Source organism: Pygocentrus nattereri, chromosome 2 (assembly GCF_015220715.1).
Source record: "Pygocentrus nattereri isolate fPygNat1 chromosome 2, fPygNat1.pri, whole genome shotgun sequence".
In the NCBI taxonomy this organism is placed as follows: domain Eukaryota; kingdom Metazoa; phylum Chordata; class Actinopteri; order Characiformes; family Serrasalmidae; genus Pygocentrus; species Pygocentrus nattereri.
Window position 1 is genome coordinate 3,766,832 of NC_051212.1, and position 25,825 is coordinate 3,792,656.

At 41.0% G+C, this 25,825-nt stretch overlaps 1 protein-coding gene across 2 annotated transcripts in view; it reads left to right on the top strand.

Moving 5' to 3' along the window:
• Positions 1 to 1,719: 1,719 nt before the first annotated feature.
• tmie (transmembrane inner ear) overlaps positions 1,720 to 25,825 on the top strand; it is a 32,629-nt gene continuing 8,523 nt past the window's right edge. For both annotated transcript variants that reach the window (XM_037535667.1, XM_037535670.1), the window contains exon 1: positions 1,720 to 2,112. In XM_037535667.1, the coding sequence (XP_037391564.1) occupies positions 1,987 to 2,112 (126 nt within the window). In that variant the 5' untranslated portion in view covers positions 1,720 to 1,986. The remainder of the gene's footprint in view (positions 2,113 to 25,825) is intronic.

The following is a 25,825-nucleotide window of genomic DNA, read 5'->3' on the forward strand; positions in this document are numbered from 1 at the left end:
ATGAGGTAAATAATCTTAAATTAAGCTTATAACCACCAAAACAGGAGAAATATTAGATTTAACTACATTTAAGATCATTTTACTTGATAAGACACCATTTTTGCTGTGTATTTTACTTACGTTCAACTGGATTTTTGTCTTCTAATGCAGTTTTCAAGATTGACACCGACTCCAGAATGCCCGGTCTGATTGTGAAATTGTGCTTGTGTACAGTTTTATCAACTGGACATGCAGGTTCCACATAACACTCGTTAAAGTGATTTTTTTCCTCCATATCTCTAGAAACCACCTGAGATACCTGACCAACTGGTTATCAGCACATTAACAGCCACATAAAACACCGTAACAATCACCTAGCAATACGCGAGCAACAACATAGCAACCGTCTCAAGTACCGAGGCAACCATCTGCCCCCTTTGCAATACGGGTGAGCTGCTAAAGCTCTGCAGTCTCTGCATTTTCATAAGTAAAATGTTTTCTAGTGCACTTCAAGCTGTAAACCAAAGCGCTGAGATGTTTCACAATATTAAAACTATTAAACTGTGCATAGCTCACTGAAGTTAAAGAGGAAAGTTAAGGCCAAAGCTCATTTTAAATGTTTTATTAGTGACCACAGAGCATTAATCTGAACCCCATATTGTTGCTGCCATAAAAGTTTTATTTTTTTGTTTTTACTGATTTTAAAGCTGCTTAAATTCACTTTGCTGCAGAAAACCGTATCTTAGCAAGTGAAGTGATCTTGAATCTAGTCGAGAAACTGGATATTTATCATTTTGAGATGTTTGAGATATTTGAGATGGTTTATTTTACTTAAGAGAGACTGTTAACTTTATTATTTGATTATTTGACTTGTGTCTAGAAATGTTGCACTTTTTTTGTGACTTTATCAAATAAAATGATCTCACTGTATTGGCAGATAATTGTAATATGTTTGAACCAAGCCAAATTATCTGCTAATACTTCATAACTGACTTAAAAGAGATAAGATAAATATCTGGAAACAAGTTAAACAATCTTACAAAACGCCCATTGCATGATGAGAAATACTGGATATATTAACTAGATTTTAGATCATTTCTCTTGCGAAATTACCGTTTTATTGTAGAAACATTGTTGTGATTGCGTTTTGAAGTCCTGCTGAAGTGAGAGAACGTGTGATTAAATGGAAAAGTGTGACATCACTGAGTTCATGTAATGATGTCATGAAGATTGGGGGAGTGGAGATTACGACAGACCTTTTATTTGAGTAACGCTGACAGATTTTAAAGTTACCGTTTCATTGATTTTCAGATTTTCTTACAGCAGCAACTACATTACGCAGTAAACTGTCAGACTGTAGTACTGTGTTTGTGTTGGTTTAGCACGTGATCAAACGGCGTTTCACCCAAACTGAGACACCTAAACCCCCACCAGCTGTTCCTCCCGACTCCAGGCTGCTCCATCACCCCCTCCTCTCTGCCATAAAACTCCCATAATTCCTAGCAGCCCGGGCTGTAAACCACACCGGAGCCGTTAATTAATTAATGGCCCTTCACGAATGCGCCGGCCTTGGCTCAGGAACACTGCAGAAGAGAAGGAACGTGGTGTTTGGCCGAGTGGAGGAGTAAAAAGAGAAAAGGGCAGAAAAGAGAAAAGGAGAGGAGGAGGAATGTAGAAGGGTGTGGATGAGTGGAGGAGAGAAGAGACCAGAAAGCCAGGGAAGACAGGAGTGTGGAACGGACAAGAAGTGGAGGATACAAGAGGAAGCGAAAGGAGAGTAAAAGTAGAAGACTAGAATGAAAAGGAGAAGAAAAGAGTAGATTAGAAAACAGAAGGGAAGAGAAAAGGAGAGAGGAGAGGAGTGGAGAACAGACGAGTGGACCGAGGAGGAGGGGGGGTTTGGCAGCTCCGGCCCAACCAGCCATCAATCAGCCCCCATCGCAGTGGTCCTGCCCAGCGGAGAGAGGGAGGGGCGAGAGAGCACACAGGGACGGAGAGAGAGAGACGATGATGATGGCGTTCGAGCGGCCTGCCCATACTCCTCCAGCCCTGGTGCCGCTGCTGGTCAGCGCCGGGGCGGTTCTGGTGTCTCAGTATTTCTTCAACGCAGCGGCGCAGGTTCCCGACCCCGCGGTAAGATAACCCTCGTTCTGACTGTACCTGCACTCCATTAAACGACACCCCAACACCTCGACACCCACCAGCTCTCACCGTGTTCATCACAACTGTGCGGCAATGTTACAATGTTCATTTAGAGGGTGGAGTATTGATGGAGGCTGAGGTCACAACATCATCTCTAACTGCATCATCTAAAACACGATACAGACACAAACACATTCAGCCACAGCGGCGCTACAGGCAGTAAAACATCACCGAAACAACGCAGACCTGCTTCACTGAGACGCTGTGACAGCACAACCGGCATGTGTGTACAACTAGAAATGCCTTTGTGTGGTGTTCTAGAATGGTTAGTGTTCTAGAATCATTTGGTGTTCTGGAATGGTCTGTGGCTTTCTGCAATGGGTTGGGGTGTTGGACAATTGTTGCCAATTTGTTTAGAGCATTCTCAAATTACTTGGCGCATTCTGGAATGTTTTATGGTGATCTGGAATGGTTTAGAAAGTTCTAGAATTACTGAAATTGTTGTTACATATGTTATTGGTGTGTAACTAGACACTTATTAGATATTAATACAAAGTGGGACCTCATTTACAGCATTCTGGAATTACTGAAAGCTCTCTAGAATGGTTAGATTGAGAATCACATAGAGCACCTGGAATCGCTGAAAGCTCTCTAGAATGGTTAGATTGAGAATCATATAGAGCACTCTGGAATCGCTGAAAACTCTCTAGAATGGTTATATTGAGAATCATATAGAGCACTCCGGAATCACTGAAAGCTCTCTAGAATGGTTAGATTGAGAATCATATAGAGCACTCTGGAATCGCTGAAAGCTCTCTAGAATGGTTAGATTGAGAATCATATAGAGCACTCTGGAATCGCTGAAAGCTCTCTAGAATGGTTAGATTGAGAATCATATAGAGCACTCTGGAATCGCTGAAAGCTCTCTAGAATGGTTATATTGAGAATCATATAGAGCACTCCGGAATCACTGAAAGCTCTCTAGAATGGTTAGATTGAGAATCATATAGAGCACTCTGGAATCACTGAAAGCTCTCTACAATGGTTAGATTGTTTCAGAATCATATAGAGCATTCTGGAATTACTGAAAGCTCTCTAGCATGGTGAGTGTTCTAAATTGTTAAGGTGTTCTGGAATGTTTTTTTTTGTTGCTGTAAACCATTGTTGCCTATTGGTTTAGAGCATTCTTGAATTAACAGGTGCATTCTCAAAAGATTTATAATATTCCTGAATGGTGTAGTTATAGAATGGATCCATGGTGTTCTTGAATGGTTCATAGCTTTTTACACTGTGTTTGTCTGTTGTAGAACAGTTTTGAGTGCTCTAGTATAGACCATTTGGAGCATTCTAGCATGATTTAGAGATTTCAAAAGACTTTCGAGTAGAGAACAGTCTAGACCATCACTGAAGAGCTTAGAGCATTCTAGAGTGACTCTGTTCATTCTAGAAGTGTTTATGGCATTCTAGGATGGTTTAGAAAGTTCCAAAATGGCTAAGGTGTTCTAGAATGGTGTATATCTTTCTACAATGGGTTTGGGTGTTGAAGTGTTTTTGAGTGCTCTAGAATCAATAGAGCAAGGGCTCTCGAACGTTTCCTCCTCAAGGCCCACCTATCTTTAAAAATATAATTTTTGGGAAATTTTCAACAGAGCTATGTTTGTGTACCAACCCTGCAATACATAACACATCAGTAAATATGAAAGAAAGATTAGACTAACGTATGCCAGAAATTCGGCAGAATTGTGGCCAAAAAAGTGGAATGTCAGGGGGAGTGTCTTTTGTTTCTAGAGACAAGGAGCAAAGTTTTTTTTCTTTTTTCTCAGTGATTTTTAGGACATTCAAAAGCCCCCCCCAGAATTGACCCAGTAGTTGAGAAATGCTGTTTTAGAGCATTCTGCTCTGGTTTAGAGTTTTCTAGAAGGCTTTAGATGTGTTCAAATCTGGATCACAAAAATCTAGAACAGGTAACTGGTTTAAAAATCCAGATTTGAAGGCCTCTGTTTTATTACATTCTAGAATTGTCTATAGAATTCTGTTTGTAGAATTTAGTGTTGTAGGTTCTAAGAATCTCTGGATGTTCCACAATAACGGTGAATAAAATGTTTGTTATTGTGATGTGAGATTCTCATATGAGCACATTATTAAGAGCAGCGATGACAGAACGGTTTAAATTAGTGCAGACGCACAGAAGCAGAGTGACCTAATTAGATGCTTCCCTGCTCTGAGCTGATCTCAGCTGGAAGCTCCAAGCTTCTCTATCCTGAACTATGAGCCCATAAAATACTTAAAATGTGATTATTCTGAATTGTGTTGTATGCAAAATACGTAAAAAAAGTAAAATAGCTACTGTAATAACAAACCTGCACCACCATAAGCAGTGCTATAAGCTATAGATTTTATGTACATATTGTGTAGCACTACTGTGCACTATATTCACCAAAAAAAGAAAAAATAAATGTACTTCACTTCTCTAGTGATTGGACTTCTGTGAGGTAATATTGTCTCAAAACAGTTTGTCCTGTATGAAAAGGACAACTGACAGTCACACCAGAATACGAGAATCAGATATCTTCATAAATGTTGTACTTTTAAGGGGTTTTGTTTGGCCATTGTGAAATTTTATATTACAGCTTGTTCTTGTCACTTTTTGCCTTCTGCTACATACAATAGCCTTGGAATTGACTGCAAACAGTGTGCAGTGCGCCACATTTCATTTTATTTTTTTTGCAGTTCTAGTACACCATTGTCTAGGTTTTATCCTTAAATGACTACTATAGTTTATGACTTGAGACATAGTATCTCTCCATATGCAACCACATTTATATGGTATTAGCGTTGTGAAAATTAGAATCCTGAATGCAGAAATCTAAATTTAAATGTTGTGATTTTGAATCTGTATCCTCTGAAATTGGATTCTGAACTGAAACTGAACCTTTAAGGTTGATAATATTCAACTGAACATCTGAAATTAAAGCTTTCAGTTTTTTTGTGAACACATTTTTCAGGTTCACTTTCAAAATAACATTTGTTTGTCTTGCAGGCAAAAACAGTCAAACACTGAACCTTTTCCCCATTTCCACCTCCTAGCTTGTACCTACACTCACTGGCCATTTTATCAAAAACATCTACCATACAGGTCTATTTAGAATTACTGTAGCCCATCTGTGGCTGCATTTTATTAACCCCAGCCCCATCCATCATTGAGAAGAGACCACCACTGAGCAGATATAAGGTGGGCGATGTTCCTCTCTCAGCACAGCAGTAATGCAGTAATGGTCATGTACAAGTGTAATGGCAGATTAGCGCTGCTTGAGTTGACAGTCGGCGAGAAACCTGAACAAAATATATTTGTGGTGTTTTACACTCACATCTTGTGTTAAAATTTCATTTTATGGGTGACGGCCTGCAGCATATCTGTTATAAAACATGCATTCTTGCCTGCTGCTGAAGAGATTTGACACCTTTTGCCTGGTAGACACCTGGATGTTATTTTGAAAGTAAATTTGTAAATGTGAATTAATCAAAACATTATTTAGAAGTATTGAATATGATATATTATTAACCTTAAAATGAATCTTGAGATTTGATATCTCTATTACACACCTTAAAATTCAGCTTCAGATTTGATATCTCTCTATTACAGACCTTAAAATTCAGCTTCAGATTTGATATCTCTCTATTACACACCTTAATATTCAGCTTCAGATTTGATCTCTCTCTATTACACACCTTAAAATTCAGCTTCAGATTTGATATCTCTCTATTACATACCTTAAAATTCAGCTTCAGATTTGATCTCTCTCTATTACAGACCTTAAAATTCAGCTTCAGATTTGATCTCTCTCTATTACAAACCTTAATATTCAGCTTCAGATTTGATATCTCTCTATTACAGACCTTAAAATTCAGCTTCAGATTTGATATCTCTCTATTACACACCTTAAAATTCAGCTTCAGATTTGATATCTCTCTATTACAGACCTTAAAATTCAGCTTCAGATTTGATATCTCTATTACACCCCTTAAAATTCAGCTTCAGATTTGATATCTCTCTATTACAAACCTTAATATTCAGCTTCAGATTTGATATCTCTCTATTACAAACCTTAAAATTCAGCTTCAGATTTGATATCTCTCTATTACACACCTTAATATTCAGCTTCAGATTTGATATTTCTCTATTACACACCTTAAAATTCAGCTTCAGATTTGATATCTCTCTATTACACACCTTAAAATTCAGCTTCAGATTTGATACCTCTCTCTTACACACCTTAAAATTCAGCTTCAGATTTGATATCTCTCTATTACACACCTTAAAATTCAGCTTCAGATTTGATATCTCTCTATTACAGACCTTAAAATTCAGCTTCAGATTTGATCTCTCTATTACAGAATTTGAAACTCAGTTTCAGATTTGACATCTCTATTACACACCTTAAAATTGTATATGGCTCTATTACACACCTTAAGATTCAGTTTCAGATTTCACATCGCTCTCTTGCACACCTTAAAATTCAGTTTCAGTTCAGAATTCAAGTTTAGATGATACAGAAATTTTCATTTAAATTCAGATTTTTAAATCAAATTCAAACTACTAATGGTATGAATGTAACTTGATACCTTTACTACTGCTAGACATTTGACTTTGTGCAAAGCTCTGCCTTCTTTAGTTACTGTTACTATGTCTTTCAAACTTTCATCTCAAGCCACCTGGTTGGATCTGTAGTGCAGGATTCGATGGTGAGGAGTTAAACTTTTGGCAAACCTCAATGGAATAAAGTGAAAAGTTTTCATCGCAAATGTGGGCACTAGTTTATCAAGCAAACCTTCTAGTTAGCTAGCTTTTCTTAACTTAGCTGCTAACTGGTGGAAACACTTTCCTGTATTGTAACTTTTAACCAACAATTTTCTACAAATACACAAGCTCAGATAAAGTTTAGCCTATCTTAGTGTCTGTTAATAGTTTTGGAATCGAGCTGCGAGAATCCAAAACTTTTTCAGCTTCAGGAATGAAATAAAAGCAGCTCCACCCTCCAGACAATCAGGATGGACATGGAGATTAATAATGGAGTCTCAATAAAATCAACTAAATTATGTGAATTCACGAACAAAAAAAGCATGTTAACAGGTCAAATCAATTTAAATAAACAATAATAATAATAAACAATTTAATAAATGTAAAGGTAATACAGACTGTTTACATGCAGTTATTCTAAATAGCATGTTTAACTGGACTGGCTGCATTTTTATAGCAAATTAAGAAAACTTAAAGATTTTTTATTTTTTAATTTCCTAATTTTTTTTTAGGAAATTTTCTAATTTTCCATAATTTCCTAAATTCTTTCAAATCCATTTGACATCACAAAGCTCAAAAGTAGCTTCCATATATGGACTGTATAAACTGGTCAGTGCTCCATTTTAAAATTTTAATAATGTTTCCATTGGATATCAAACCCTTTTAATTAAAAAGGCAATTAAGTGTTTTTTCATGATGTGTTTATGCACATATTTAATAGCAAGAACAGGAAAGTCTTGACAATGATATTGTGTAAATGTGCTTATGAACAGCGATAGGATGTAGGCAGTGGTTTATGGAGGAGTGTGAGCAGACTGCACTACAGCAGCATGTCAGTGATGTAAAGAGCCTTTCACCGGTTGGCACTTCATCTTCCAAATAAATTTATGTGCCATGTTAGTTCACAGGTACACACATAAATGAAATTGGGTTATTCTGAGCCCTGAAGCGGCTGCTTTCTAAAAAAAACACATTTCTGTGCACAATCCAGTAGCTGGAATGATGGATTTCAGTAATTGCATTTTTGAACCGTGTACAGGTCATAAAGCAGGACTTCACTCAGCGTGATAACTGGCTCACCAGCTGAATCCAGCATGTTTAATCAGAGACAACTCAGTGCTGCAGGGCTGTGTCCAGAACCACACCCTGCTCACGACTTTGTGGGCTATTTTAGGGCTGTGTCCAAACCTATGCATTATTTAATATATGGTGTAATATCTTGTGTGTGTGTGTGTGTGTGTGTGTGTGTGTGTGTGTGTGTGTGTGTGTATAGTTATATACACACACTTTACCACTCATTTCTGCTGCAGATAATCATGTTCCCGGCAAGGCACAGCACTATCCATGCATACCACTGTAATTTATACATTGCGCTATTTCTTGATTAATATATATGCTTGTATATATACACTCTTTTGTATTTTTAATGTTATATCTGGCATTCTTAGCGAGGAGCAAAGTAAGCTTTTCATTGTATATAAGGAACCTATTTCCTCTGTACATATGACAATAAACACTTTGAATGTGTGTACATATAAATGCGCCCTGGAGAATATGGCCTGTGCAAAGGTTATGGCACATTTTCTGTTTTACTTTCCCTGATGTGTTAAATTGATAAAGTGTAGAAATTGTGCACTAAAATTTGCATTAAAATGTAACAATTGCATTCTCCATAGACCATGTCTAAACTTATTTTGACTTTGAGAACAAACAAGGCATGGGACAGCGTCTATAGGTTTTTGAAAAGGTTCATGAATACAACATTAGAGGTTTGCGTCTTTTAAGTTGTGCTCTTTTGGCTCCAGATTAAACAGAACTTTGACTACATGCAGTCGAATCTTCAACCTCAATTTTCTCAGACGTGATGGCCTTTAAATACCATAACTTGGGTTCTGATTGATCCCAAATATTAAAAAATGTAGGTGTAAGAAATGTAACAAGCCCCAAAATCTTCACAATGTGCAGGGACTCTACAGTGCTCTGCATGTGCATCAAGGGTGCCAGTGCCTCCAAACTGGCTTCTCTAAGGAAAGTTTAAGACAAACATTGGAGTGGAGTTTCATGAGAGCATTTCAGGTGCGCTCCTGATTGCTGGTGATGACTGTGATGGTGATAACAGGTATTCTTCCTGCACACCCACCGGAGGCTATAGGAAGGCACAGGTGTGATAAACGTTCTCTGCATGAGGCTACAGAGTTAAACAACATGGACAAGCACTGCATCTTACCATTACACCGGGCAGGGGCATCTGCAGAGCCCCGTCAGCTGGTTTAATGACCGTCCTGCAGCGGGGCGCCAGATCAACATCCGAGGTATTTCTGCTTCGTCTCTTCAGGAGAGAAGCAGGTGCTGTGAGCGCCCATCATTATACGTCATTATAACTCAAGGCAGCAGAGCTGAGGTGGAGGTCAGGGTGGACCTGGCTAGCTGTGAATTAGCGTGTTAGCTCGCTGGAAGAGAAGGCCGTGTTGTATATATTTCGGTTTCAGCTGTGTAATTGCCCTAAATGACACTGTGCTCAATAATCCAGGTTGCGGGCAAAATTCTGGTTCTGGCAATAAATCAGCCGAAGTGTTTACAGCACAGCGGAAAAGCAATTACGCTCAATCGCCGTTTGTATCAGGTGCTAATTTTAGCTGCGGCTGAAACGCTGGCTAACCTGTTCAGAGCTCTGCTGCTCTGTCCTGTTTGCTCATTGCACCGTTTCCATTTGTGCGAATACACCTGCAATTTTATTCCTCCTCAAATAAGAGCTGAGAATATTCATCTTCTCTGCTTCATTTAGCATTAGCTAATATTTGTGTTTAAACAGTGCGAATACGCCCCGCCTCTCATTATTGGTGCTCCGGGTGTGCAGTCAGATGTGCTAACACTAAAAAAAAAATGCATATGCAAAAGTTTGGGCACCCCTGGTCTAATTCTGTGTCGTTGTTGATTTTCTAGTTAACACAAGACCAAATGTGCGGAGACGCACTGTTCGCTGATCTGAACAACCTCAGGGAACAAATTAAACCAGGCATCTGCAAAAGTTATGGTGCATTAAATACTTTTAAACTCAGCAAATAAATAGAACTTGTGTTGTAAACGTTGTAGAAGCGAATATCATATTTCAGGATAATCTCTGCAGAGGATCAGTTAGAAACTCAACAACAACGTGGTGTTTGACCGAGTGACCAAACATCTGTGCGTGGCTTTTTATGGAGCTGTATCAATCTGGGTCAGAGTACGTTTGCATGTTGTGAAAATTGAGAAGGTTTTAAAAAATCTGCAAAGGTTTTTATTTTCAACATTTTAATTAGTGTTCATGTTCTATAATAGAAACTTATATATTTTTATAGTTTGCATTTACACTGAAAATGCGTGGGTTTACTAAAACCAGCCGTAATTCATTTCTACATGGCCTGTCTTTGCCCTTTAGAACTGAACAGACTGTTTTCACCCTGCCTTTAAAATGGAAATTATATTTATTTATTTATTTATTTATTTAACATACATGTGTATATTCATTCTAAGATATTTATATATTTATTATTTGAACTGAAAAACCTTTTTACTGTGCCTTTAAAACTAATATGTACATGAGCTCTGTTCTGATTGGCTGTCCTGTGCTGTGCTTTATTCCAAAAGCATTCTGGCCTGAAATGTAAAACAAACTGTAACTGTGAGACTGAAATCTTCGGGACACGCCCCTTTTCACTTCATAAGGAGCGTCCAACAGTGGAGGCTGCATGCTGAGTGGGTGGGGCTAAACACAAAAGCGCAGCTTATTTTCCATAATATTTCAACCTTTTATTAAAAAAAAAAAAGACACGAGGACGGCGCGGAGACGACATCGGCTCCTCAAAAATGTGAACCATGCTGGATTTTGAGCTGCTCGCGCAGCAGCTGTTTGCCGTTAAGCTCCTCTTGCTTTGCAGGGCTCTTGTTAAAGTGCTGAAGCAGAGGTCAGTATGGGTCAGAGAGATAACACAACAGCTTTCTGTGCTGTCGATTGCCTCTCCTCTTCTGAAACGGACGTTGTTTCAGTTGACCGACTGGAACGACAGGAACAGTCAATAATGCTATCAGTCTTTGGGACTGGGACGCTGTTTTAATCTACTCTGGTGGTTAATAGCGCATCCAGGAGCTTCTATTGTTCCTTAAGTCAGCTTCCCAGAGGACACTCGCTTTCTAATTCAGATGCAACCTTGATTTGTGTTTGCGTTGGCCGGCTGCTGATAAGATGTGCACAGAAAATAACAAATTTTGCCCCTCACCCCAAATGTAGTCGATGGGATTTTACAGCCTACACACTTCCACATCTGTAGAGCAGATTTTGTCTGATATGAAAAAGACTGTAGAGTAACTCGGATACGTCATGTGGAGTTGTAATCTCAGACTAGCTGATGTGGTTTCTGACTCTGTGTGACACACTGATGGCACAGACCACATAAGCCAGTCTCTTAAGTCTGAGAAGACTCACGAACTTGGCTTTCATATATAGATGGATGTGTGATGCAGAATTCAGCATTCAGGACGGCTGCTACTGTGATGATATTAATTAAAATAGATTTTTATTCAATCAACGCCTGTCGTCGCCCAAGGACCGGCTCTTGGTTCCTCCTATAAAATTTCCAAGGTAAGAGTTCCAGACCAGTTATCCAGGCTTCGAGTGAGAGGTGAGACTGGATTTGGTCAACGGTCCAGCTGCCACATCCATCAAGAACCTCAGAGAGGACCACAGCCTGGACAGTTCTGATCTTTGTTTGTAGAGACAAATCGTTGCATATGAAGCTCCTTCATCTTTGTTCTGCCAGACGCTGATCTGTATCATATTTCTTGAGTGCTGCATACACTGTTGTTAATAATTGATCTGAGCAGGCCACAGCTGTCCATCACTTCACATCAATGGTAAAGTTCACATCTTTCCTTTTCTCATAACCTCAGTTTTCTTCATACTGCTCAAGAGACCCTTATTAGTCCCACTACAGGGAAATTTCACCTCCGCATTTAACCCATCCATGCAGTGAAACACCACATACACACTAGTGAACACACACACTAGGGGGCAGTGAGCACACTTGCCCAGAGCGGTGGGCAGCCCTATCCACAGCACCCGGGGAGTAATTGAGGGTTAAGTGCCTTAACCCTCAAGGGCACTTCAGTCACATACTATCAGCTCATGGTATTGAACCTTCCGGTCACAAGGCTGGGCTGGTTCCCTAACCTCCAGCCCACGACTGCCCGCATGTTGTGCTGAAGTTCCATCTTTTCACTCAGGTCTTTATCTTTCCTTATCAGAGCCTTACAGCTGTCCAGCTGTTTCCACCATGAGTGTTGAGTCCTCTGAATGTTGAGGTTATTGATGTTTCGTCCACCAATCTTGAATCCTCGATCATCTTCCCCCAGTCCTGCCTCTCTTATCATATGCGCAGCATACAACAATGGTGACAGTGGGCAGCCTTGTCGTGCTCCTCTTCCAATGTGGAACCAGTTTGTCCATTTTCGCTCATGACTGTGGCTTGTTGATTGGTATAACGGTTTCTCATTATAACACTGGGATGCTCTGGTGTTCCCATTTTCTTCAGGATGTTCCATTTTATGTGGTCGGCACAGCTGAAGCCTTTTCTGTTGGCTTCCTTCTTGAGTTCTGGCTTTTTGAATTACTCAGCTACTTTAATATATCAGCAGTGACAGCTCTACAGGCGCGTCATACAGTAACGGAAACTTTTAGAGATACCAAACACCTCCACACAGTAATTTGATTCCATTATTTTCCATTATTATGCTCGGAACCAAAGCGCATAACTAGAGAAGCAAACTTCAGACACCTAATAAACTATGATTGAGGGTATAATAACTGCACTACGGCAGGAAAACGGGGCAAATTATTTTTCTTTAACTGCTTAACTGACCTAAAGCTTTAGTAGACACTTCTATAACCTAAAATGGCTCAGTCTGTACTCACTGAAGTCCCTGCAGTCACTGAATATTAGAAAATGGATAGTTCCAGTCCTAAAATGTGATTGGCTGAGCTGTTTTCTAAGCCTTTGTAAAATCCACGATATACTGTACGTACACCTGTGACCGTCTCGCAATACCTGAACTATATATCCCTATGCAAGGGCTCGAAAGAACCCTTGTGCTCTTAATGGGATGATCTTTGACACTAATGCTGATCACATGGAGCACCAAGTGTACTGATGAAGTAAGAACGTGTTTTTTTTTTTGTTTAAACTGAGGGGCCGATAACTTATGTTCTTAACTAGAACCAGGCTCTTCATCTAGCTAACAGGCTAAAAGAGCCAACAGCCTAAACAGCGCCATCATTAACATCACAGGCTTGAATTAAAGCACTTACTGTATGATTTACTGTAAAACTGCAGATTAAAAGACTAAAGAATGTCACTTCAACGTCTTACAAGCTTCAAAATGTTCATTTTTCCATCAGAAGTTGTGTCAAACTCTACTGCATGGCATAAGTCTGGGATTTTAAAGGCTTAAAGAAACTCTATTTAAAATTAGCACACACTGAAACATTCACATCCAGCAGTCCACCCCAGGAACGTTTTACCTCGGTTCTCTCTGTTGTGGTTATTTGTCTTTCTTTTAAGTGCCTGTCTCTCCTGTAAGTCCATATCCTCTTCTTGTCCAGTCATCTTGTTGACCCACAACAAAAAACCACATAAAGCAAACTGATCTGAGGATCATTCACACCTGTCTGGGTGAACGCAGATAGAGGAGTCATTTTTAGAATCATTTTGCCAACTGTGGAATTAGACGTCCGCATTTAACCCACTCTAGGGGGCAGTGAGCACACTTGCCCGGAGTGGTGGGCAGCCCTATCCACGGTGCTTGGGGAGCAGTTGGGGGTTAGGTGTCTTGCTCAAGGGCACTTCAGTCATGGACTGTCAGCCGAGGGGATCGAACCAGTAACCTTCCGGTCACAGGGCTGGTTCCTCAAGCCATGACAGGAGAGGTGGAGGGAATAGTAATGAGGCTCTGGCAGATAGGAGATTATTTTGTCCTCCTTGTGTGATGTACAGTGGTGTGTCCCTCCCGGCATGACTGAGCCGAGAGCTGAATCTCTCAGAGACCCCCACAGGGAGAGGAATTTAACACATTTCTCCATTATGTGCCTCCAGTGGCCTGACTCTGGCTCTTTAGTGTGCTTTCTAACAGCACCCATTCTCATTCCTTTCTTTTTGTGATTTGTTCTGTTTCTGTGCTGGAATTGATTGTCCTCCCTCCAAAGCAGGTGAAATGACCACAGCAGCCTGGGTTATTATGGGATGGGAAGACACAGCTGTTTATATTGGCGTTTTATATATTTGTATATGGCTACTGTCGGAACAACATCTCGTATCTCCATTTTTGTTGTTTTTCAGTTTTTGACCTAATTTGAAAGCATCAGTTGTCCTTTACACTGCGTGTAAATTTCATGACAAACGGACCAAAGGACACGACCCAGAATGACTTGGAAAAAATGCTGGTTCCATTGACTTACATTCAAAGTAAAGCAGGTTTTTTCCTTCTCCTGTGAAGTTGTTATTTTGGAGATGCGAGGTTTTCTTCCAACAACAGCGATATGTTGTGGTAGAGGTTTGCATGGCCTTCGCTATAAATGAAGCCACCCACTTCAGTCACATAGCATGTCCTATTGCATGTTTAAAATCTAGTGCTGTTCTTACCCACGTACCCACTGCACAATGACCATTTGCATCGGACTAGTTTGAGCTGTGGTCCTTGTAGCCGTTATAGAGCAGCCCACACTAGAGGTCTGCAGTCCCACCAGTATCTTGAGGTGCAGAACTAATTTTCCGTGTTCTCCGCACGAGCGGGCGGGATACCAGCATGCATGAAGAGAAATCCTGCAAATTAATAAATAACCTAAATAAAGTAGAACAAACACTAAATCATACATGTAAATAATATAAAATGATAACAGTAAAAGAGTTCAAACGAATGAAGTCATTTTAAAGAGAATCAGCTGATTATGTAAACAGAAATTGCGTGTTTTCTCCTTTAAGAACAGACAGAACAACAAGAAAATATTAATGTCACCCAATTGACAGAGACAACAACAGTAACTGAGCCAAGGCCACATCCATCAGAACAGTATAGTTAAGAGCTAATAGATAAAAAAAACTAAACAAAGTCGCAGTTCACAAATAAACAGAGCAGCACAAACGCCAGCAAAACGAGTGAGCCAAGAGATGGCAGCGTGAATCCCGCCCCCTCTTGATCCAATCAGGCTCTCTGATTGGTTAAAAGGAGACAACAAAGAGTGACCTTTCAACCCACTTATATGGCAAAAGATACACTATATTTCCAAAAGTATTCAGTCGTCTGGCTTCACACACATATGAACTCGAGTGGCATCCCATTCTTAATCCATAGGGTTTAATATGATATTGGCCCACCCTTTGCAGCTATAACAGCTTCAACTCTTCTGGGAAGGCTGGGAAGGGTTAGGAGTGTTTATGGGAATTTTTGACCGTTCTTCCAGAAGCACGTTTGTGAGGTCAGACACTGATGTTGGACGAGAAGGTCTGGCTCACAGTCTCCGCTCTAATTCATCCCAAAGGTGTTCTGTCGGGTTGAGGTCAGGACTCTGTGCAGGCCAGTCAAGTTCTTCCACACCAAACTGGCTCATCCGTGTCTTTATGGACCTGCTTTGTACACTGGTGCTCAGTCATGTTGGAACAGGAAGGGGCCGTCCCCAAACTGTTCCCACAAAGTTGGGAGTATGAAATTGTCCTGGTCTGCTGAAGCTTTAAGAGCTCCTTTCACTAGAACTCACTGAGCTCCTGAGAGCGACCCATTCTTTCACTAATGTCTGTAGAAGCAGTCTGCAGGCCTAGGGGCTCGGCTTTATACACCTGTGGCCATGGAAGTGACTGGAACACCTGATTTCAATGATTTGGATGGGTGAGTGAAAACATTTGGAAATATAGTGTAGGTAAAACAGAGTGGAGAAGACGAGAGAGAGAGACAGAGAGAGAGAGAGAGAGAGAGAGAGAGAGAGAGAGAGAGAGAGAGAGAGAGAGAGAGAGAGAGAGAGAGAGAGAGCGCGAGAGCATGCGAGAGAAAAAAACACATGCTAACAGCACTCACGTAACACTGTGGTTTAATTCCTGCTTTGTGTTTACTGGGAATAAACAGTGTTTTGAAAAGTTACTCACAGTGAGCCTGATGACCGTGACTGCCGTGTTATTTCAGCTTAGTGTAATATATTTGTGAATAGACTGTCAGATATTGGATGCCGGTTTGCCTTGATGGAACTGTGTGAGCGGATGTGGGACAAAACATTTCGGTTGTGGGCGGGCGTGGCACAAATGACTGATTTTCTGCGGGAACAGGAAGAAAACTTGGGGGACTGAAAAAAAACTCTGATAGCCAAAACAAGTTCTTTGAAACTTTGAAAACACATTCAGATTTCGTGTAGAAGTTCAATTTAATGGAGGCTTAATTATGCATAGGCATCATAAAACATTCACGAACACGTTTTTCTCTGCAGCTCATTTGTTGCCTGCCTGTCTGTCCACATCCACAAGCCTGCCCCTCATAGCGAGCCATATTAACTCTCCTGCCCTCCGCAATAGGTCAGCACCTGTTGGATTACCTGCTATGATTGCAGTGCCACAGAATGAATCCCAGCCACAAATTGACCTTGCCCTGTGCAGACCTCAATATTAGGTCTGTCAAATGGTCAACACAATTAATTGCAGTGAATCACGTTATATTCTGCAGTCAAGTGCAGTTAATTGCATTTGCCCTGTTTGGTGGTGTATATTTAAACAGTAAAACATTAGAGAGAATTTGTTATTGCCAGTGACATAATAGTCGCTTGCAAATATGAGCTAAAGGTGAGCAAAGCAGATCATCATAGCCGTGAGGTAATTCACCATAACACACAGCCTTGAGTGCTCTCTGGCTTTCACACAAAGAATGAATGAAAAAGTAAAGCAAAGAGGACCTTGACTTTGGATCAAGTGCGTTTTAACACTGGCAAATCCTTTCATCACAAAAGTAGTGCCTTTCCCGCATTATGGATCGAGCCGTAAAACTGGATCTGTATCAGTTTGAGCTCCAGTTGAATATTTTCCAGATGAAGCTGAATGTGGTTTTGATTCACTCAGTCTGGAAAGCGTTTTTCAGCCCATCTTTGTTTGCTGGATTGGGTTCTGTTGGTTTCTGGGCCGGTTCCACTACTTTGTTTATTTGCTCAGCTGCCGACTAAACAGCCCGCTTAGGATCAATGCCGGTTTCTGAACTCGATGTAGTCCTGCAGTCAGTCTCTCTTCTTCAGAATCCGATCCAAATGAGCTGCAGGTTACATGTTAGCTTCTAGAAGACAGGTAATAAGTGTGTTTTCTGTTTTTTGTATGCATTTCTTGTTTCTACACTCATTGTCCACTTTATCAGCTCCACTTACTGTATAGCTGCACTCTGTAGTTCTACAGTTACAGACTGTAGTCCATCTGTTTCTCTGATACTCTGTTACCCTGTTCTTCAGTGGTCAGGACCCCCATGGACCCTCACAGAGCAGGTACTGTATGGGTGGTGGATCATTCTTAGCACTGCAGTAACACTGATGTGGTGGTGGTGTGTTAGTGTGTGTTGTGCTGGTCTGAGTGGATCAGACCCAGCAGTGCTTCTGGAGTTTTTAAACACTGTGTCCACTCACTGTCCACTCTATTAGACACTCCTACCTTGTCGGTCCACCTTGTAGATGTAAAGTCAGAGGTGACAGTTCATCTGCTGCTGCACAGTCTATGCTGGCCCTCCTCTAGTCCTTCATCAGTGGTCACAGGACGCTGTTTGCTGGATATTCCTGGTTGGTGGACTATTCTCAGTCCAGCAGCGACTCTGAGGTGCTTAAAAACTCCAGCAGCACTGCTGTGTCTGATCCACTCAGACCAGCACAACACACACTAACACACCACCACTACGTCAGTGTTACTGCAGTGCTGAGAATGATCCACCACCCAAACAGTACCTGCTCTGTGAGGGTCCATGGGGGTCCTGACCACTGAAGAACAGGGTAACAGAGTATCAGAGAAACAGATGGACTAATCAGATTTCTCAATGCTGGGAACTCTTACTCTGATTTCTTTTGGATTTCTCAGTCTGCGCATGAATGAAAACAGACGAAGGTTCCGGAAATAAGTGATCAGCGTCGCCATGAAATGCAGCAAAACACTTCGAGCGACGCTGAAACCAAATGCTTGCTTGATGAAATGAAGGATTTAAAATATTCTTCATCTTTTAGATGTACATCGATATGTTCAGCTAATGTGGCTCAATGTTTTTTTCAAAAAGGATGGAGTTTGTGTTTACATTCTGTTTATGTCACGTCTTCTTCCGTGAGTTTATTGGCTGGTTGTAAAACAGAAATCTGATTACTGTCTGACTCACGTAGACTCTGAGTTTCCCCATCATCGGAGCACATTTAAGGCACTTGGCAGACACTCTTATCCAGAGCGACTTACCATTTGATCATTTTACTCTTAGTGTAGTCTAAATTAGTTAGTGGTCATTTGAATTGACATTATTGTGCTGCACTTGGAACAACACTTGTCTTTTATATGTGCTTTAAAAATCAATGTGACCTAAAGTTGATAAAACAATAAAACTCATGTCTGTTTGCAAATATTTAACATCTTGACATGACTGCTGTCACCTAGCTCTTATTTTTTGGTACAACCCCAATTCCAGTGAAGTTGGGACAAAACAAATAAAAACAGAATACGATGATTTGCAAATCCTTTTCAACCGATATTCAATTAAATTCACTACAAAGACAAGATATTTAATGTTCAAACAGATAAACTTTATTGTTTTTTTCAAATATTCACTCATTTTGAATTTGATGCCTGCAACACATTCCAGAGAAGTTGGGACAGGGGCGTGTTTCCCACTGTGTTACATCACCTTTCCTTTAACACTCAATAAGCGTTTGGGAACTGAGGACACTGATTGTTGAAGCTTTGTAGGTGGAATTCTTTCCCATTCTTGCTTGATGTACAACTTCAGTTGCTCAACAGTCCGTTGTCGTATTTCGCGCTTCATAATGCGCCACACATTTTCAATGGGAGACGGTCTGGACTGCAGGCAGGCCAGTCTAGTACCCGCACTCTTTTACTACGAAGCCACGCTGTTGTAACACGTGCAGAATGTGGTTCGGCATCGTCTTGCTGAAATAAGCAGGACGTCCCTGAAAAAGACGCTGCTTGGATGGCAGCAGATGTTGCTCCAAAACCTGTATGTACCTTCCAGCATTAATGGGCCTTCACAGATGTGCAGGTTACCCCTGCCATGGGCACTAACACCCCCCACACCATCAGAGATGCTGGCTTTTGAACTTTGCACTGAAAACAATCTGGACAGTCCTTTTCCTCTTTGGCCCGGAGGACACGACGTCCATGATTTCCAGAAACAGTGTGAAATGTGGACGCGTCAGACCACAGGACACTTTTCCACTCTGCGTCAGTCCATCTCAGATGAGCTCGGCCCAGAGAAGCCGGTGGCGTTTCTGGGTGGTGTTGATATGTGGCTTCGCTTTGCATGGTAGAGTTTTAACTTGCACTTGTAGATGGAGCGACGAACTGAGTTCACTGACAGTGGTTTTCCGAAGTGTTCCTGAGCCCATGTGGGAATATCCGTTACAGAATGATGTGGGTTTTTAATGCAGTGCCTCCTGAGGGATCGAAGGTCACGGCATTCAGTGTTGATTTTCTGCCTTGCCGCTTACTTTCAAAGATTTCTCCAGATTCTCTGAGTCTTTTGATATTATGGACTGTACATGATGAAATCCCTAAATTCTTTGCAGTTGCACATTGAGAAACGTTCTTAAACTGTTGGACTATTTGCTCATGCAGTTGTACACAAAGTGGTGAACCTCGCCCGGTCCTGGCTTGTGAACGACTGAGCCTTTCAGGGATGCTCCCTTTATACCCAATCATGACGCTCACCTGTTTCCAATCAACCTGTTCAGCTGTGGAATGTTCCAAACAGGTGTTTTTTGAGCATTCCTCAACTTCCCCAGTCTTTCATTGCCCCTGTCCCAACTTCTTTGGAACATGTTGCAGGCATCAAATTCAAAATGAGTGAATATTTGCAAAAAACAATGAAGCTTATCCGTTTGAACATTAAATATCTCGTCTTTGTAGTGAATTCAATTGAATGTAGGTTGAAAAGGATTTGCAAATCATTGTATTCTGTTTTTATTTGTTTCACACAATGTCCCAACTTCATTGGAATTGGTGTTGTAAAGATGTGGTCTTGAGTGGTTCACAGCTTAGTTGTTTATTGTATGTATTTATATGGGAATTAATATATTTCTCATCTCACTATGTAGAACTAATCCTGTAAGAACTGTTCTTAATAACTGTTTTACTGTTACGCTGCTGTAGTGATATTACTGTGAGTGAAGAGGATAGCTGAACAAAGACCCGGGTTGCTAGGTGGTTGCTTAATTGTTGCTAGGCATGAGTTGTCATCCTTAGGGAGTTGCTAAGTGGTAGCTGAAAATGAATGGGAGTCTATGGAAGGAAAGAGGGATGAAAAACAACATATAGAAGATCGCAGGTCAGTGTGGCTGTGGATTAGAGCTTGAGGATCTGCCCAGAGCGAGGACATGTAGTTTAGTGGCTATTGGGCAAAGAAGCAATACAGTTTGTGTGGTGGCGAAAATGAAGGGGAGTCTATGGGAGAATTGCGGGATGGAAAAAAGCCAAATGGATGAGTGCGGATGAAAACAACATTGAATTCATGCTGGGGGCCTGGCCTGAGATAATGTATGTGAAACGGTGGTCAAGCAGATCGCCATGCAATTTTTCACTCCATTCATTCCTATGGTGAAAAAAAATCTGCAAAATTCCTTTGCTACATGGAAACCATGCATCCAATCAAAAAGCTGTATATATGCACGAATCACACAATCAGACCGTCTAATCTGGTCTTAGAACGTTGTTGATGTTTCAAACTGAAGGACGGGTCATGCAGCAAAAATCTGGCAGAAAAATAAAAGAAGAATAATAATATAAACTGGACAACGATAGTTTAACCTTAAAAACAACCTTTAAAACAAGGAAAACCACCTATGAGAAGCTTTCGACTGGTTATATGCATCCATCCTGTAACAGTCAGACAGGGTAATGAGATGCAATGCGGAAAATCTTTAATGAACAAAAATCCACAAAGCAAAAATCAGAGTAAAGAAGAGCAAAGAGTCAAAAACCACCAAAATACAGGGTAACGGCTCAATAAAGTCACCAAGAGTGGCAATACCTCGCGAGGAGGCAGCGTGAGAGTCCTGGTTATAAAGGGTGGCTGATGAGCAGATTGTAGGCAGGTGTGGGAGGAGTCAGCTTCTCAATATTCCAGAGAAGCTGATCTCTGAATGAAGGAAAGGCCAGTAGGTGTGACACATCCCCTGAGCTGATGGCAGTTGAAACCCACCCATTCACAATGAAGTTATAAGGAGTGTTTTAGCCTACAGTGCTTTTTGAGTGAGACACAATGCAGAACAGCCAATCAGAATAGCGCTCATTTGCATATATGACATTTTTTCCAGGTGAAAATACATTAGCAGATCCTCTACAGAGAATGATTTTTTCTGCGTATTTTTCTAAACATTTTAAGCCGTTTCTACTGATTCTCTGAGTTTGTCATCTTGAAAAACAAAGGCGGTACCAAATGTACCAAAACCACATTGTTTTATTTTTTCCTCCAATATGGTAAAATCATGGAATAAACACTGATTGTGTATGTAGTGTGTCTCTGTAGATGATATGTTTATCAACAACAACATGGACCATTCGACATTCAACCAGATGTGCACCCTTTTGCACACGACCGTAGATAAACATACAAGACATAAAGATACAAACTCCACCCATGGCTCTTTTTCAGTGTTCTTTAGAGGTTGTTTTCCATTTTAGCAGTTAAACAGGCCTGAAATGTGGGGTGGCTACAGCCCCCTCAGCCCCCCCCAGCCCACCCACTTCTGTTTTACACTTATTTACACTTAGAAAATCAACAACGTGGAATGTGAGCAGGGGTGCCCAAATCTTTTGCACTGCAACAGCATGTATAATGTATCTGGTTGAAAAATGAATTTTGAAAAATTTGGTTCATGAAACAGGAGGAAAATGAGAAATACGAGAAAAACGATACAATATAGTCCCTTAAACTGAAGCAAGGTGCACCCAAGCTTTGGACAGGCGGTGTAAATAAAAACCACCAAGCATACGGTTATATGGAGAACCGCACCCATCCAATAACACGGTGTCCTGCTGTGTCCAGTCACTCAAACCTAAGTCCTGGACACAGTGTTCGCCTCCATAACACTAAGCTAATGCCTTTTCAGTGTGCAGCTTTTAGTGGCTGGTGATAAATCCCAGCAGGACGTCGTACGGGTTCTGCTGCCCGTGTTTATTGGCCGAGATGCAGACGTCAATATTAAACTGCTTTCGGCCGAAGGGGAGCGGATCGTCTCTTGTGGCCATCACAAAGAGGACGGCATCCTGTTCCTGATGAACCGTGTATGATCAATCCACTGAGCTCCGAGATCTGCCACACTGTCTCCATCATGACCTTTCCTGGACCTGAACATTAACCTGCGCCAAAAACAACAGCTCTTTTCAACCGGACATTTCGGCACCTCCTTCAGCGCTGCAGAACATTCAGGGCTTTCCAGAGAATGGATACAGCCAAGCTCTTCCATTGGTTAGGACTTCAGGAGCTGGACTGAAGACCTTACACTACCAACATAATTAGGAAGTCACCGATTAACCAATCATGTTTGGACTTCCAGTATGCGAGAAAAAAACAATGTAGGCCGCATGTGACAAACACTCGAATGAACTCGTGGGCTGGAGGTCAGGGATCTGGCCCTGTGACCGGAAGGTTGCCGGTTTGATCCCCAGCACTGACAGTCCATGACTGAGGTGTCCTTGAGCAAGACACCTAACCCCCAACTGCTCCCCGGGTGCCGTGGATAGGGCTGCCCACCGCTCCGGGCAAGTGTGCTCACTGCCCCCTCGTGTGTGTGTATTCACTAGTGTGTATGTGGTGTTTCACTTCACGGATGGGTTAAATGTGAAGGTGGAATTTCCCCAGCTGTGGGATTAAAGAGGTATCACTTAACTCAACTGTAGCACACAAAATTCTACGCTGTAAAACCAGATTAGGAAAGTCAACTCAAATGACTTTACATTTACATTTATGACATTTGGCTGACGCTCTTATCCAGAGCGACTTACAGTTTGATCATTTTACAAAGGTAGGCAAAGGTGGTGTTAGGAGTCTTGCCCAAGGACTCTTATTGGTAACTGGTATGAGGAAACTGATTATTATACTTCATTAAATGTGTTAAATTTGTTTTGTTGATACAAAAATGATTGAGTGTTGGGGACTTGTTCTAGCTAGGAAATAACTAGGAATCCTAAAATAAATTCAGCACTATGCTCTCGTTTTGGATCGTAGACGTTTGTAACAAGGTCCAGAGTACAGTTGTAGTCTCTGTAGCTGAATCACAGTCAGCAAAGGTGAACAGAGTAACTCACCTCTCTCAACAATGAATTTCAAGACTGAACACAGACAGTGAAGAGACACACCCAATATGTAAATATATGGTACTAAGGAATGATGTGAGTTTTACTGGAGAAAGTTGCATTGACCAAACCTTTATCAAGTAAAGCTGATCGTCTAAACTAAACTGCAATAAGTTTGTTCAACTCAACGATTTGGTGGAATCGTTGAGTCTCAAATCATCAAAACTAAATTACGGGAAAAATGCATGAAAATCCAAGTCATTTAAATATAAACATCTATGCTGTTTATCATATTAAGCCACATTAAATTTTAAACTTCAAAATGTAAAAACAAGACATTATTGGCCTGTTTGTATTTGCATGTAAAATTAAATAAAAATAGTGAATATAACACATTTAAATAAAGTTGCCTCAACTCAAAATATGCTGACCAAGCAGTCTTGCTCAAAAGGACTGAGTTACTATTGCAACAATTCATTTTTGAGTTAATTAGAATTTTTCAGATTAAGTTCAAAATTCTGTAGTATTTAAGGCGCATTATTTCATTAAGATGTGCAGCGAGTTTTACAGTGTGACTGAACCCGACTGTAACAAACAAATGGGGGATTCACCTTCCTGAGCCTCAATTTAGCAACATTGGTTTTTAAATCAATTATCTAGAACGCCAAGCAGCACAGAAGAGCTCGTCCTCACAGTCGTGTGTGAAGGCTGAGGCCACATTTTGAAGTAAAAAAAAGTTTTTCTGCAATTTTAACTGCAATAATCTATACATGACTATCGACTATGCACATCAGTTGACATCCTTTACCTGTGTTCTGAGGATCTCTGAAGAAAAGCTCATGGTGAGTCCACTGTGTCTCTCAGTTCTCAGAGATTTTCTCATTCAGCTCATGATCTCATATGAAGCTCTTAGCTGACGTCACTGGTGTGACCGACTTTATTCTGAGGTCATTGTGAAAAAATAGTAGACAAATGGATTAAATTCCACATTTTAGTGGATGATCCAGGATTGACCACGATGTGGTTTGATGTTCTGTAGCAGCCATTTAGTAAAATGCATTGTTCATTAAAAATGTCTCTGGTGTTTCCTTTATTATGTGGTATCAGTAACACCAGTGACTCCTATGGGGAGCCAGAAAAGTGGACGTTTCAGTAGAATGACCCAAATTTCTTTTGATCGTGGCTGTAATTCAACCAGAAAACTCTGGCATCTGTTTTGAGTAGAACACTGATTGACATTTTCATTACAATTTCGAAGCATGCAGGGAAACGGAGGAAAGATCCAGGTGACGAGCCAGCGAATGATACAGATTGTTTGACATGAAAACATCTGTTCGACGTGAAATCACTACATTTCAGGTGGTGGGAAAAAGTGGAAAGAGTCTTAGAAAGAGATGAAGATGAAGGAGAACATGTTTCCTGGGTTCTCATTCCAAATGCATGTTGTTCATCTCACAAACACAAACTTTTCTTCAAAGAATCATCCCCCCACACACACACACAAACACACACACACACACACACACACACACACACACACACACACACACACACACACACACACACACACACTATCAAACTCCTCGTGCGAACTGCCCCACATCTTCACACAAAAGCTCAGCGTAATCCTGGAATTGGATTTACAGGTGACTTGCTGAGACGTACTGCAGAAAAGCAACTGCATACCTGTTTTGCCATTCAGTGGATTTTGTCTCAACATCCCATATCCCGAGTTCAATTTGTTCTAAGGTGGTTCTTGCTCATGTCCTCCTGTGCCCTTGGATGCTCAAAGAACTTGCAGGTGACAACGTTATTCAAGCTGGAACCAAACCTAAATACCATCTAAAAGGTTCCGTTTGAACTAAACCTGAAAATACTCATAAACAGGAGCCACCAGTCATTCCCAAAAGGCAGGTGTGGCTGCAGCGTTTATCTGATCCCAGTTGTAACTAAACAAAATTGTCTGATCTCGACTGTAGCCCACAAAATTCTGTCTGAACTCGACTGTAGCCCCACAAAATTCTGTCTGAACTCGACTGTAGCCCATAAAATTCTGTCTGAATCGACTGTAGCCCCTCAAAACTCTGTCTGAACCGACTGTAGCCCAAAAAATTCTGTCTGAACTCGACTGTAGCCCACAAAATTCTGTCTGAACTCGACTGTAGCCCCACAAATTCTGTCTGAACTCGACTGTAGCCCAGAAAATTCTGTCTGAACTCGACTGTAGCCCACAAAATTCTGTCTGAACTCGACTGTAGCCCACAAAATTCTGTCTGAACCGACTGTAGCCCACAAAATTCTGTCTGAACTCGACTGTAGCCCCCAAAATTCTGTCTGAACTCGACTGTAGCCCACAAAATTCTGT